General features: G+C 39.6%; 1 protein-coding gene across 1 annotated transcript in view; it reads right to left on the bottom strand.

Moving 5' to 3' along the window:
* The window catches only part of UBE2J1 (ubiquitin conjugating enzyme E2 J1), a 53,618-nt gene that overhangs the window by 25,230 nt on the left and 15,224 nt on the right, over window positions 1-13,164 (bottom strand). Inside the window, exons 2-5 of the mRNA XM_024202733.2 lie at window positions 10,072-10,145; window positions 5,999-6,130; window positions 3,580-3,664; window positions 457-562 (exon numbers count right to left, since the gene is read on the bottom strand). Coding sequence (XP_024058501.1) covers window positions 457-562; window positions 3,580-3,664; window positions 5,999-6,130; window positions 10,072-10,145 — 397 coding nt within the window. The remainder of the gene's footprint in view (window positions 1-456; window positions 563-3,579; window positions 3,665-5,998; window positions 6,131-10,071; window positions 10,146-13,164) is intronic.

The raw sequence follows: 13,164 nt of genomic DNA, 5'->3' as shown, positions 1-13,164 counted from the left end.
TCCTGAAAACTATCACTTTCATTTTACTTCTCTTTTTATTAGGAAGAAATCGGTTTGGCAAAACATTCTGTTGGGCTGCAGTGACAAATGTACAGATGGCATTAGCACTCCTACCATTTTCTCATAGATGTTACATGATAAGGTAACAGCCTATAAGCCTGGTGTGCAGAAAGAAAGTCTTCACAGACATAAAAATTTTAAAGGGAATTGATGTTGAAGGCAAAACAAACTTAGGAAAAGAAACAAGACCAGAAATGTAGTCACATTGACACAAGCATACTGTTGGCATTGAAGAAATAAATTAACAATAATAATCCTGATATATAGTTGCTTATTTCCAATTGACTGACAATCCTAGAAGTGATTATCCAGATCAGAGGAAAGGGGAATCCTCTTTCCTACAGCTATGATTTTTATATTAAAGATTGTTGGAGATGTTAAAAAAATAAGACTTACTTCTTGGCAAGTGCTCTTCTTTCTTCAGGTGTGTAGTCTAGGGATCCTATGGCTCCCTCTCCTTTGGTTGGCATAAAACCAATAATGGCTAGTAAAGCTGTTCTTACTGAAATTGGAAAAAAAATAAAAATTCAAATGAAGTTTTTCCCAGAATTGTTACTTAATTGAGTCTAGACTTTGTGGAGGAAAAAAAGTAGTAATGAGTTTTGCCTATAAAGATTCCATTCTGTCTGAAGAGAATTTCTTGTAATCACACCAAAACCAACAAAAATAGTATACAAAAAATAAGGAGAACACAAGAAAAATCCCTTTTCTTTTATGGCAAGGAGTCACAGATGGAAGGGTTACGTAAGGGGAGATGGTGAAGTGATGGCTGATAGAAGGGGGCAGAGGATAAAGACTGAAAAGAAAGGCTAAGGCCCATAGAAATAATGGATCAAAATGAACAGCTGAGTTCAAAACAAGGAGGGAGGAAATAGGGTGGAAAAGGACGATAATAAGGAGATTAAGTTGGCATGGCCTACGTACAGTTATTTGCTAAATTTGGGCCTTAGATTGTCAGCACATCGGGACAAGGACTAATTTTTCTGTGTGTCTGCAATGAACATAACATACCTGTCATGTGTACATGTTTCTTCTTTTGATTTATTACAACTGTTTATTATATATAATAAAACAATGCCTATATGAAAATTTAAGGCACCATAACAGTAATTAAATAGGCAATCACAGAAGTGTTACCTACGAAAATTAACATACAAGCCCACAGATAATAAATACCACAGCAGCATATATACTGCCCACAAAAGCCCTCAACAATTGCTGAAAAAAGTTTAAAAGTTATTAAGCAGAGACTGAAAAATTGTTCTGCTAATAGAACTCCTGCGATTCTGCAGCCTCAAAATGTTCATAGCTGTAATTCTGCTTCAGCAGAACATGCTGATTCATGCACAATTCTATGAGCCCTGGTTTTCCACAAAACTCTGGTCATAGAATTTAATCCTTTCAGTATATTTAAGTGTGAAATTTATAGCCAGGGTAGGGACAAATGATTAACAATATGGCATAAAAACAAACAGTGATAGATGGGGCGGAGGGGGACATAAAAAGAAGGGTCCTTCTGCAATGCATCCTGCTGCATGATTCCTCCTCTTCCCACTTCAGGGAAAGGTATAAGAAGTATAGTGCAGTGAGACTTACAAAAAGCAAAAACCATTCAGTCATTTTAAACCCAGGGTCTTGGATCCTCCCCTCTCCTTATAGCGTTCATTTAGTACAGAGTGCCATGTCAGAATTACAAATCATGTTACTCAGTTGACCACACGCTACTCATAGAATCATAGAAGATTAGGGTTGGAAGAGACCTCAGGAGGTCATCTAGTCCAACCCCCTGCTCAAAGCAGGACCAATCCCAACTAAATCATCCCAGCCAGGGCTTTGTCAAGACGGGCCTTAAAAACCTCCAAGGATGGAGATTCCACCACCTCCCTAGGTAACCCATTCCAGTGCTTCACCACCCTCCTAGTGACATAGTTTTTCCTAATATCCAACCTATATTGCTATTCAAGCTGATTCAGAAGGAAAACTTAAAGTGACCAGACTAGGAATTAAAATAGGATTCAAAGTATTTTTCATAACTATAAATTTAAAACAACACTCAAAATGTTTTATATACGCAGTCATGTAAAATTCTACTTGCTCGTTTACCCAGGGCAAATAAATATCAATAGTTCACCATACTTCTCTTGATCTCCCACCCCCTTGAGCCCATCTGTATTCCATTGTCTCTTCCGAGTCCTCCCTATACCTCCCTCTCACACCAATTTACATCCCTTCACTGATCTCAAACATACCACCTTACCTTTCCCCTTCCTGGGTACCCCATCTTTTTTCTCCCTTGAGATCAGCCCCCTTTACTCTCTCCCTAGGAGACTTCTCCTATGGTGCTTCTTGTTTTCCACTCTTCTCACAAGACTGAGGAAGGGTGCTGCTGAGGGTGGGTGGGAGGCCAGGTTCCACCTTCCAGTATGCCGCAGTTGCTGCTCAAGTTGAGGGGAGATAGCCTTCCTACTTCTGTCTGCTTTGGCTTGGCTGCTTGCAACTGTGCAGTATCCCTGCTTGCGCCAGAGACTATCGTGCCAACTCAGCAGAGGAACCATTTAATCTGCAGAACTCAAGGCAGCCTAGTGTCAGTGGTAGCCATAGTCCTGGCATCCACACAAAAAAAAAAAAACCATGGGACTTATGATCATGGGCTATACAGGTCCCAACAGCTAGTTCCAGACAACTGTGGTGGAAACTGTGACTAAACCCATGTTGTTTATGGAAAATTAGGGTGACATATTTCAACCCTAGTGATTAATTTACACCAAGGTGACCTCCACAAATTCAGTGGCTATTTTTCCTATTATGATTAAAAATAGAGATTAATATGGATGTGTATGTGGGTCCAAAAATGGATTTGGGGCATAGCTTTGGAGTTTTCAGACCCTAAAGGCCAGCCCTGCTAACTTGAATAGAAAGTGGCATGAAGGGTTAAATTAGATTGAAACAGGAGAGGAAGTGCTCACAGCACCAGCCAAGACTCCTATGTACCCTTTACCTTACCCCTGGAGAAACATACAATTAGTTGGCATTCAGCAAATAAGGTATTGTCTTGGAATTTATTTATTTTTAGTCCTGTGATCAATAGATACTATAAGAAGATATTGATTCCATTGTCAATTCAACTAAGATTTGTTTACAATTAAGTGAGCTTAATAGAAATGAATTAAATTCAAAGTGTAGTTATCAACTTATCCAGGAAAAATGACAACACTAAAACCATGTGCCTCTTCCCTCCATTCTACTTATTTCTCTATAAGGGACAGAAGCTGAAACAATGTTATTTCCAGTGTCTCCTTGAGGTCAGGGGAGTAAGTAGAAGAAATTCTTCTGCATGTTATCAGAGATTGGCCCATATATCAAGCAATGTGCTTAAATGATATGCTGATGAGCACAGTATAAAACTGAGATAAGATAATGGATAATTTCACAAAGAATATAATTCTGAAAACTAGTTTTGTTGGTGTCCATCAATGTTTTGCTGAAGAAGAATTACATTGAATGTTAAGTAATACTCACTACTCCATGAAGGTTGCCACGTTTCAGGGTGATGTCCTGAGATGCTTAAACAAATTTTCTTCCCTACTTCAAACCTGCCATTGGCCTGCAGGGAAGGGAGTCAGGGAAGAAAAACAAAAAAGACATTCTTCAACTCAAATATTCCTTGTTAAACTAGCTTCTACCAAAAAAACTAAACAGTAAAAATATTTTCAAGTAAATCTGTTTGCAAACATCATAACAACTGAACAAATGACAACAATATAAAGCTAGATTAGATTTGTTGAAGCCACCCTTGCTGCTGTCTGCACAAAGCACTGAAGACAATTGTAAGATATCTTTTAAACATAACATAAATAGCAGAAATCCTCCAAAAGTGAGTTCTGTATTTCACTTTTAAGATCTGCAACATTTCATATGACAAATGAGAATAACTTCAAAATTTAAAAGCCAAGAATACTATAGAAAATGTACTGGAATTGATTAATAATGGGTGATCATAATCAAATTTTTGAATCATATAAAAGAATTTAGAAGTTAAGGTCACTATGATGCGGTCACGTTTTTGCCAAAACATATTTTAAGTGTTGGCAAAAGGTGAAAGGTTAGCTCTTGTTATATATACAGGCAGAGCTGGTAGCACCATCTATAGTTAAGGTTGCCTGATACTTTCAAATCCATGTTGGGTGTTCACATGAGGCTGATTTGGAGGGGAAAGTTTCAGCTAAAACAGTTCAGCAGTTTCCAAGAATGAGATTAGGAAAAAATACATTGTTTTGCCCGTTAATTTTTTTTTTTTTAAACAAATGTTCAGATCAGAAACTAGCACCTCTCTGCTTTGGAGGGACTTAAAATTTGACACCAGGAAAGTGCTTTTTGCCATCCCAGTGAAAATTATCCAGATTTGACCAATTTATAACCCTTTGAAAAATCTCAGTTTGCACATGCTTACTAGAGACTTGACAGAGTGTGGCAGCTAAATTTTCTGATGATTCCATCTGCACTAGGCATGCTTCAGCCCAGGGTTCCAGGGGCTTAGCAGGATCTACCCTGCAATTACTCCTCCCAGCTGCTGGGGTTCACTGTGGTTCGGGGCACAGGACAGAGCAGTGAAACTGTCCTTCCTGCACTATCTATGCTCCCTGTCTGACACACAGCCAGTGTAAAGGATGAGCAACAAATTGGAATGCAGAGTAGGTGAAGAGGCTGCAGGAGCCAGAGGGTAGAGGGGAGCAGAGGAAGAGGGAAGGACGCAGGGAGTGGGGATGAATAGAAGCAGAGGCTGAAGGGGCAGGAACCAGAGGTGTACAGGAACAGAGGAGGACAGGAACAAGCTGAGGGCACAGAAACAGAAGGGTCCATAACCACTGTAGCAAGCTCCCCTTCAGAACCTGGAATTGAACTCAGGAATCCTGAGCATCTAACATTCCTCTGTTGTCAACAAACAGCTGTGAAACCTACTAGAAAAGCATGTGTCTCATCCCCTTCTAGTAGCTGGTCCACATAGAGGATAACTACTACTACTACTACCAGTTACTCCATTAACTCAAGTGGTAGAGATTTGTACGGTAGATCCAAAAGTCCAAAACCCTGCTGACGACCCAAGTAGAGGGGTCAATATGGCTCCACTGTATATAATTTAATTATGATACAGTCTTTAATTACATGATCACATGTTTTTTCCATTCTTGTATCTTAATGCATATGCACAAGGGTTCTGAATTAAGGTTGCGTAGGTAACCTTAATTCTGGCATTTCTTAAGTTTTAAGTGCTTGTCTTTGCAACTTTAATACTCTTTATGTATGTATGACACACACACACACAAATATTGAATTATTTACTAAATAAAATCCTCCTGACACAAATTTGAGGCAAGGTCCTGCATGGTGCTGGGCACATGCAGCTCTTGTTGATGTCAATTGAAACTGGATCGTAAACCTCTCTCAAGACGAGGTCACTCAGTTTGTTTGCTCATCCACTATTTCTCATTGTTTCTCTGGCCTTGGAATAAGAACTTGAAGTGTTTTAATAAACAGCTATTTCATTACAGTTACTATAAATAACATTTCAGCAAGCAACATAGGTAACTGTCCCTGCCTACATCACTATTCCAAAGTGAATCAAATGGCATGGCATTATGCCTCCTACCACAGCAGTAGGGGAACTATTTTCCCTCCTCTTTCAGTGGTCAAAGCACTAAGTTCAGTTCATCCTACAGTGGTTTTTCCATAATGTATGTAATCTTGCATAAATAGTCTTCAAATTTTTCATTTAGTCTCATTTACAGGTATACAAATGGATAAACAAAATAAAAAGCCACAATTCTGCACTTTTCTCTAAGTGAACTCTCTCTCATATTGCCAAAAATGATTTAACGTCTTTTAAGGTTAATCTAATTGAAATGACCATATAAAAAGGATGACTGCTAAATACTCTTACTGTTAACAGAATGATGCTTGGGGGTTTCATGGGATACTCTGGTGGTAGTACTATTCGTCCATGATAAATTCCTCCATCAAAATCCGAATCTGGAGGGCCTCTAACAGTAAAATGCCATTCAAAAAGATTATCCTAAAAACCAAAAAAACAAGAGCACATAAGTCAGAGAGAGCAGGACAAAAACAGATAATCATTACTTTATTAAAATAAGCATGGACTGTAGCTCTGTAGCATAGCAAAAATTCAAAATTAAAAATCAGAAGAAAGCTAAATGAGGATAACTACTATAAGACAGTGCAGCATTGCAAAGGCTACAGTTAAGGAGCAATACAGCACTGAAAAAAGCAGCAGCAGGTTGGCAAAAGTGGGAGGTTGAGTCAGTTTCCATGTATGACTTATTTTTTATTGTGCTTTCTAGAGGTGCAATTTTTGGTTGTTGGATGTTGGTAAGTTTCAACAGAGCTTTCAGCTCACAGCACAAGATCACAGTCATTTTTCACCTAATGAGCCTGAACTGTGGGTTCTTCATAACCCGTGAAAGTATTCATGATTGGTGGTACAAACTCCTTTAGAGCCTCTAATTCTTCCAGAGCCTCTAACTTAGGCAGATTGGCAGAGATTAACCTCTACAACACATTAAAACTATTATGATCATTCCCCTTTCTAAAAAATGAAATGTAATCCTCAGCATATTCAAGATGATAAAGAGGTGCTCTGAACCAGCTATTCCATCCAGAGGTTGGTGGGATGCAAGGACTTTTCCCTTTTTCAATTAGAAACATACAAAACTGTGCTTTCATTGCGGGGCAGGCAGTGAAAGCTTGTTTTATAGCCACAACAAATGCATTTACTTTTAAAAGTATTTTCATCCACAAATCGCCAACCAGGTTAAGCAAATGCACCATGCACATCAGGTGTACTGCATTTAGAAATAAAGGTTTCAAACTTCAATCCCAAGCTTTCACCATGTAGGTGGCATTATCTGTCACGCAATCAAATGGTATTCTGAATTTCTCAACAGTTTCCCTTATTGCCTAGCTTACTGTTTTAAATTAACTGCTTCCAAAACCTCGTAACTCAAAAAAAATACTTCCCGCTTGTTTTGTTCACATGGAGCTGAAGTAGCTTCGTTGTCACTGCTTGTTCGGCCAAGGATGGCGAGAATATCAAGTACATATCTGTCTTCAGCATCAATAGCTTCATCTGCTACCACGCTGATTCCTTCAAAGCCATGCAATTTTTCTTTTAAATCTTAAATGTATGCAGTTTTGGGATGTTAGTCCCAGGATATTAGCGAGATAAGGTGAGTGAGGTAGCATCTTTTACTGGACTAACTTCTCTTGTCTTTCTCACCAACAGAAGTTATCTTTTATTGGACTAAATTCTATTGGTGAGAGAGACGAGAGAAGTTAGTCCAGTAAAAGATGATATCTCACCCACCTTGTCTCTCCAATTATTGAATATCATATTCAAAATTCTTGGGTAAGTAAAACTTTCTAAACTCATCTGCACTAGGTATAACTCCAATGTGCGTTCCAGATTGCATTCTGAAAACCCTCTGAGTTTTGAATTGTCAAGGGTATGCAAGAAGCAGAAAAGGCTTCTGTTATTCTGAAAGCTTCATATCTCCTTAAAGCTGCTCTTCAATCTTAGTAGTTTGAACTACTGTTGAAAACAGCTGTTTTCTAACGTTTCAGATTTCTGTTTTCCTCCACTTGTAATGCCTCTTGTTGGTACGTGTTGCACTTTCCAGATTCTTGTCATAGCTAAAAGCAACAGAGGGTCCTGTGGCACCTTTAAGACTAACAGAAGGTGCCACAGGACCCTCTGTTGCTTTTTACAGATTCAGACTAACACGGCTACCCCTCTGATACTTGTCATAGCTAGTGTTTCTAGTAAAATCAACATGTATGCTGCACTACATACAAAATAACTTCCCTTTGTTTTCATTAAATGTTTGAGAATATTGCTGTGCTCGTTGCTTAGCACTTTGCCAATTTTTACTCATATTTTGTCGCTCTTGTCCACTATTTACTGTTATTCAAAGGTTTGCATATCCCAACCATTTTAACTTTTTCACTTCCGCTGACACTGTGAAAAAGTCATGATTGCTTCCTGTTAATTAAGACATGCTCACTGTTTTCACAGTTGAGTTGAAATCAACAGCAAAATTCACAGATTCTGGTGACAGTGGTGACCAACACTGTGACAAAGTCATATCCCTACTCATGACTAATGCTGAGTGCTAGATCACAGCTCTATGTTTGCCCACCTACTTATCACTCTTGAAAGGACAGAATAGTACTATCAACATTTATTCAGGTTCTGCTTCTCACTGTTCTCTCCCCAGGAGAGAGAGACTGTCCTAACAAGCAATCAGCACATTCATACAAAATACCAGCAAATAACATCCTGAAATAGGCCTTCTTATTCTTACTATTACCAAAATCCAGGTGTTGTTTATCCCTAAACTTGGTTTAAAACACTGGATTTAAAATAAAACAGAAATATAAGTAAAAAAATGAAAGTTGATATTTTACCAAAATCATTATTCAGGAGAAAAACTGCAAGTAAAAACAAAAGCTAACCAATAACAATAATCTGTATTTTATAGCACCCAAAAGCATGTTAAGTGCTCTAAGTATGCTAAGTGCACTAAGCTTTTTTGCAAAAATTCCACCAAATAGCAAAGTCCCAACATTTAGGGCTTCTGTTTTTTAAGGTTTACTTTTAGAAATTTTTGAGTTGTATGTAGATGTCCAAAAATTGGGGGTTTTCAGGGCTCTCTCTCTCTCTCTGTATACATTGTAATGAGTAATCTGTTTGTAATGTTCCCCTAGTGCACTTTAATGTAGTACTGTTTCAAACAGCACTATCTTAAAGCACACTAGGGAACCTTTAGTGTAGGGTGACCAGATCACCCAAGTCAAGTATCGGGACGCGTGGCGGGAGGGGGCAGGGCAAAACCCCCCCAAAAAAACAACAACCCACCCTTCCTCCACAAGCGCTGGGGGGAGGCCCGGGAGACCCAGCAGCGCGCACGCTGCGCCCAGCCCCTGGTCAGTCGCGTCTGGGCTGCTGCCCAGCTGGTGCTATCCCAGCCAAAGCCCGAGCCCCACTGGCCTGGGCAGGGGGGCCAAAGCCGAAGTCCAAGGGCTTCAGCCCCAGGCAGGGTGCCTGTAACTTGAGCCCCACCACCCAGGGCGGAAGCCCATGGGCTCTGGCATTGACCCGGGTTGGTGGGGCTCAGGCTTCGGCCCTGGGCCCCAGCCAGCCCTGGCGACCCCATTAACATGGGGTTGCGACTCACTTTGGGGTCCCAACCCATAGTTTGAGAACTGCTGCTTTAGTGCACTTTAAAAATCACACCCCCAAAGTCTGCATTACTGCTCTATGTAGACAAGTCTATAGATACAAATAACCATTTTTTAAGTTTCGTTCTTGTCAGCACTAGAATTTCACCTTTCCTCAAATTTTTGACTGTTTATAAAATGTCCAGGACTGAGACTGCAGCATAGATAGCATCTTTAGGGTAAGATTTTTTTTTTTTTTTTTTTTTTAAATAAAGGTGAGATCCTGCAGCTGCTCCCTTCTGCTCATACTGAACCACCAGTTACTTCAATGGGCTCCTATGTATGCACAGGGCTGCACACATGTCAATCCAATTACAGGATCTAGCCTTAAACTTTCTGCTAGGGTAACTTCATAACATAACATGAATTTCTTTTTGGATGCATAACCACTTCACATTTAAATTATGAGGTTATGCAATCCCCAGGGGAAAAACATATTGCAACAATGTGAAATGACTACTTAGATATAATCTTAACTTTTATTATGTACTTTTTACCGATGAGTCAAGTCCATGACATGTCATTAGATTTAAAATGTTCCTGATAGTTTTCAAGGAAAAAATAAAAATCTGACCATTTTAATAAGGTCTATTAATCTCCAAAACCAAAATTAAATATTATGTATGGACTTAAAGCAATGTAACCAGGCAGAAAAATTATATTAGGTATTATACAGCAGACACAAACTAGCAGCTACAGCGACTATACACAGGAACTAACCTCCAAGGGCTGTGCATGGTAATGATCTGTAGGATCCTTCAATTCGGCTGCTTCCTTCATTAAACGTTTGACAGCTGAAAAAGGAAATTTGGTATATCAATATGAAAAGCTCCCTTAAAAAAAATAAAAAATTTAAAATATACATAAGATTTTGTTAGCATTATCTTGAAGGAGTCACTTCATCTAACAAAGCAGCTTATATGGTCCAGCACACCATGTTTCTCCCACCTGACTTCCTTCTTCTCCAAGATACACAAGATAAATTACTCAGATATGACTCATTAAATCCTGTATCCTAAGAACACTAAGTTCTGAGAAAAATTATATTTAGTTTCACAGTTTCCCAAATAACGGATCTGAACATTATGAGTAAACTGTATGTGATTTAAAGCTGAGGGGTAGAAATATAAAAAAAAATTTACTAGGATTTCACAATTGCTTTCAATAAATACAGATGAACAAGACATACCTATCATTACATTTTATCACAAGAAGAACCTCCTTGCATTTCAGCAATTGCCTAAGAAAAGTAAGGGCTTGTCTACACTACCACTTAAGTCGGCGTAGCTTACGTTGCTCCGGGGTGTGAAAAATCACCCCCTGAGCGATGTAAGTTACATTGACTTAAAGCACTGTCTACACCAGGCTATGTCAACGGGAGACACTCTTCTGCTGCGGTAGCTTCCACATCTCGTTGAGGTGGGGTAATTATGTCGATGGGAGACCACTCTCCCATCAACATAGTGCATCTTCACCAGACGCACTACATCAGCACAGCTGAACTGATATATGCCGATATAGCACACTAGTGAAGACAAGCCCTAAAAAACTTTACACCTTGACCGCTAACAGTCAGGAAAGTTACATAACTATTATCTTAACAGTTCAAACAAAATCACTGAGAGATTTTACAAGAGGACTGAACACTGGAAAGTACATGGACACACACATCATACACTTTACATTTTGCCATTTGAAACCATACATACATGGTGCTTGAACCATTTACCCTACCTTGAGAACTAAGCCTACCAGTAAGGATGAAAAATACTTGTGTCCCCATTCCCACACTAAGGCCTCAGTTCAGGAAAATATTTAAGCCCGTGTTTAACTTCAGGCACATGAACAGTCCCACTGAAGTCAATGGGGACTACTTATGTGCTTAAAGTTAGATACATGCTTAAGTACTTTCTGCATTGAGGCCCAATGCCACACCTCACCAATGCCACGCCTCCTGCAATTTAAAGGAATGGAACAGTTGGATGCTGTATTTATTTGTAAAATATTGTGAATCAACATTCTATATAATATTTTAAAGATGTAACTTAATATTAGAGCTTATCAAATAGCAAACAAAAAAGCTGAATACATTCTACCAGTATTCATCTAATATTATAACTGCCAAAAAGTACTTAGCTATCTTTAGTGCTAGTCAAATACCACAAAAGTATCAAATGAAATTATTCTACAAACGCCAGTGACATTCACTGAATAATATAGTTGTCAAGTACTATTTGACCAGCCCTATTTACTAGGACTCTCTTGCTTCTGTTGTGTTTTTTCCTTCCTGTCTTTACTCCACTCCATTTCCCTATCCACCCCTCAAAACAGATCATGGTGTATCTTTTTTTTTTTTTTGGAGTTATTTTCAGTATATTTCCATTTTTCCTTCTCTCTTGCCTCCACCCTCTCATCTCTTTCTATTATTACAGAAATGTTTTCTACCTCCTCCCATGTGTTTTCTGTAACTCCTTTCTTCTCTCCCCTCAACACTCTCTTTTGTCAATAATCCCATCAATTTTCTCTCCCCTCTCGTACACTCTCTCTCATATCTACACACTCAACAGTGGAAAGTTAACCAGATACCTAGTAGACAGGAGACCAAATTTAATAGACACAGATGTATGAAAAACTGGGGGGGGGGGGGAGGGGGGGGGGGAGGGATTGCTAGTCAGGCTAGGTGAAGAGATAGCCTCCACTCCTTCCCAGTTGCTTGGAAAGGTAAGCGTGCTGGGATCTCTATCAGGGTGCTGTCCCTGGATTATGCATGGTAGCTCTATCTTTCATATCACTCTCATAGTAATAAGCGTTTGATAAGTGTGAAGCCCCACACCCACCCAACCCTCTCTGACTACTGGAATGAAAGAGAAGGAAGCTCTCTGTGTTTCCTCTTCCACCCTCAGCCTCATGGTCATAGGCACTGACCTTTATTTTTCGCCGGGGGAGGGGCGGGCTGTCCATTCCGAAGCCCCACCCTCGCTCCACCTCTTCCCACCCTCACTCCATCTCCAGCCACTAAGGCCCCTGCCCTCGCTCCACCGCCAGACTCCCGAGGCCTCCGCTCACAGCTTGCTGTTCTTTGCCCTCTCCCAATCCCCTCCCCGAGATGCCAAACAGCAGATCAGCAGCACCGCCAATCAGCTATGGCTGGTGGGTACTGAGCATCCTTTTTTTTCCCCCGTGGGTGCTCCAGCCCCGCAGCACTCACGGAGTCGGCACCTATGCTCATGGTTACTACAAGGATGGACCTCCCACTCTATTTTACACTTCTGGATGCTATGAGTGTGGAGGGGGTCTCCAGTACTCCATCCCTCTTGCAGTTTTCTTGATGTTGCAAGGGATGAGAGGTTGTGCATGCTACTCTAATCTTCCCGCAGACTTAATTTTTAGTCCCCTTCCATAGTGAATAGCACCAGGGGTCTGACACTTTTGTTGTGGCTTGTGAAAACTATAAGCAATAGCATATTGACCTGGTTCCTTTTAGTTTCACATCTCCTCAAAGGGAAGTGAAAACCAGGGTGGATAAAAATCAATGATTAAAAAAAAAAAAAATTAAAAAAATCAGATTTTTTTTTGATATAATGCTTTTTTAGGAAAAAACTATCTAAAGATAGTTTTAATTAAAATACATTATAGCTCAAAAATATCTCATCATGGAATAGGGATTATAAATTCTAATTCTATAGTATGAGACTATATATTCATGTAATGTTTAAGAAAAGTTTTGTAAATGAGTTCCAATAGTTCATGGATTAGGGACCCAATTTTATGGGGTTCCAGTGGCTTCTGTATAGATTATTTAGGTTAATCTTT

Source organism: Terrapene carolina, unplaced genomic scaffold (genome assembly GCF_002925995.2).
Source record: "Terrapene carolina triunguis isolate 2854851 unplaced genomic scaffold, T_m_triunguis-2.0 Scaffold42, whole genome shotgun sequence".
NCBI classification, from domain to species: domain Eukaryota; kingdom Metazoa; phylum Chordata; order Testudines; family Emydidae; genus Terrapene; species Terrapene triunguis.
Note: the sequence above shows the minus strand (reverse complement) of the source record. Positions and strands in the feature narration are given on the sequence as shown.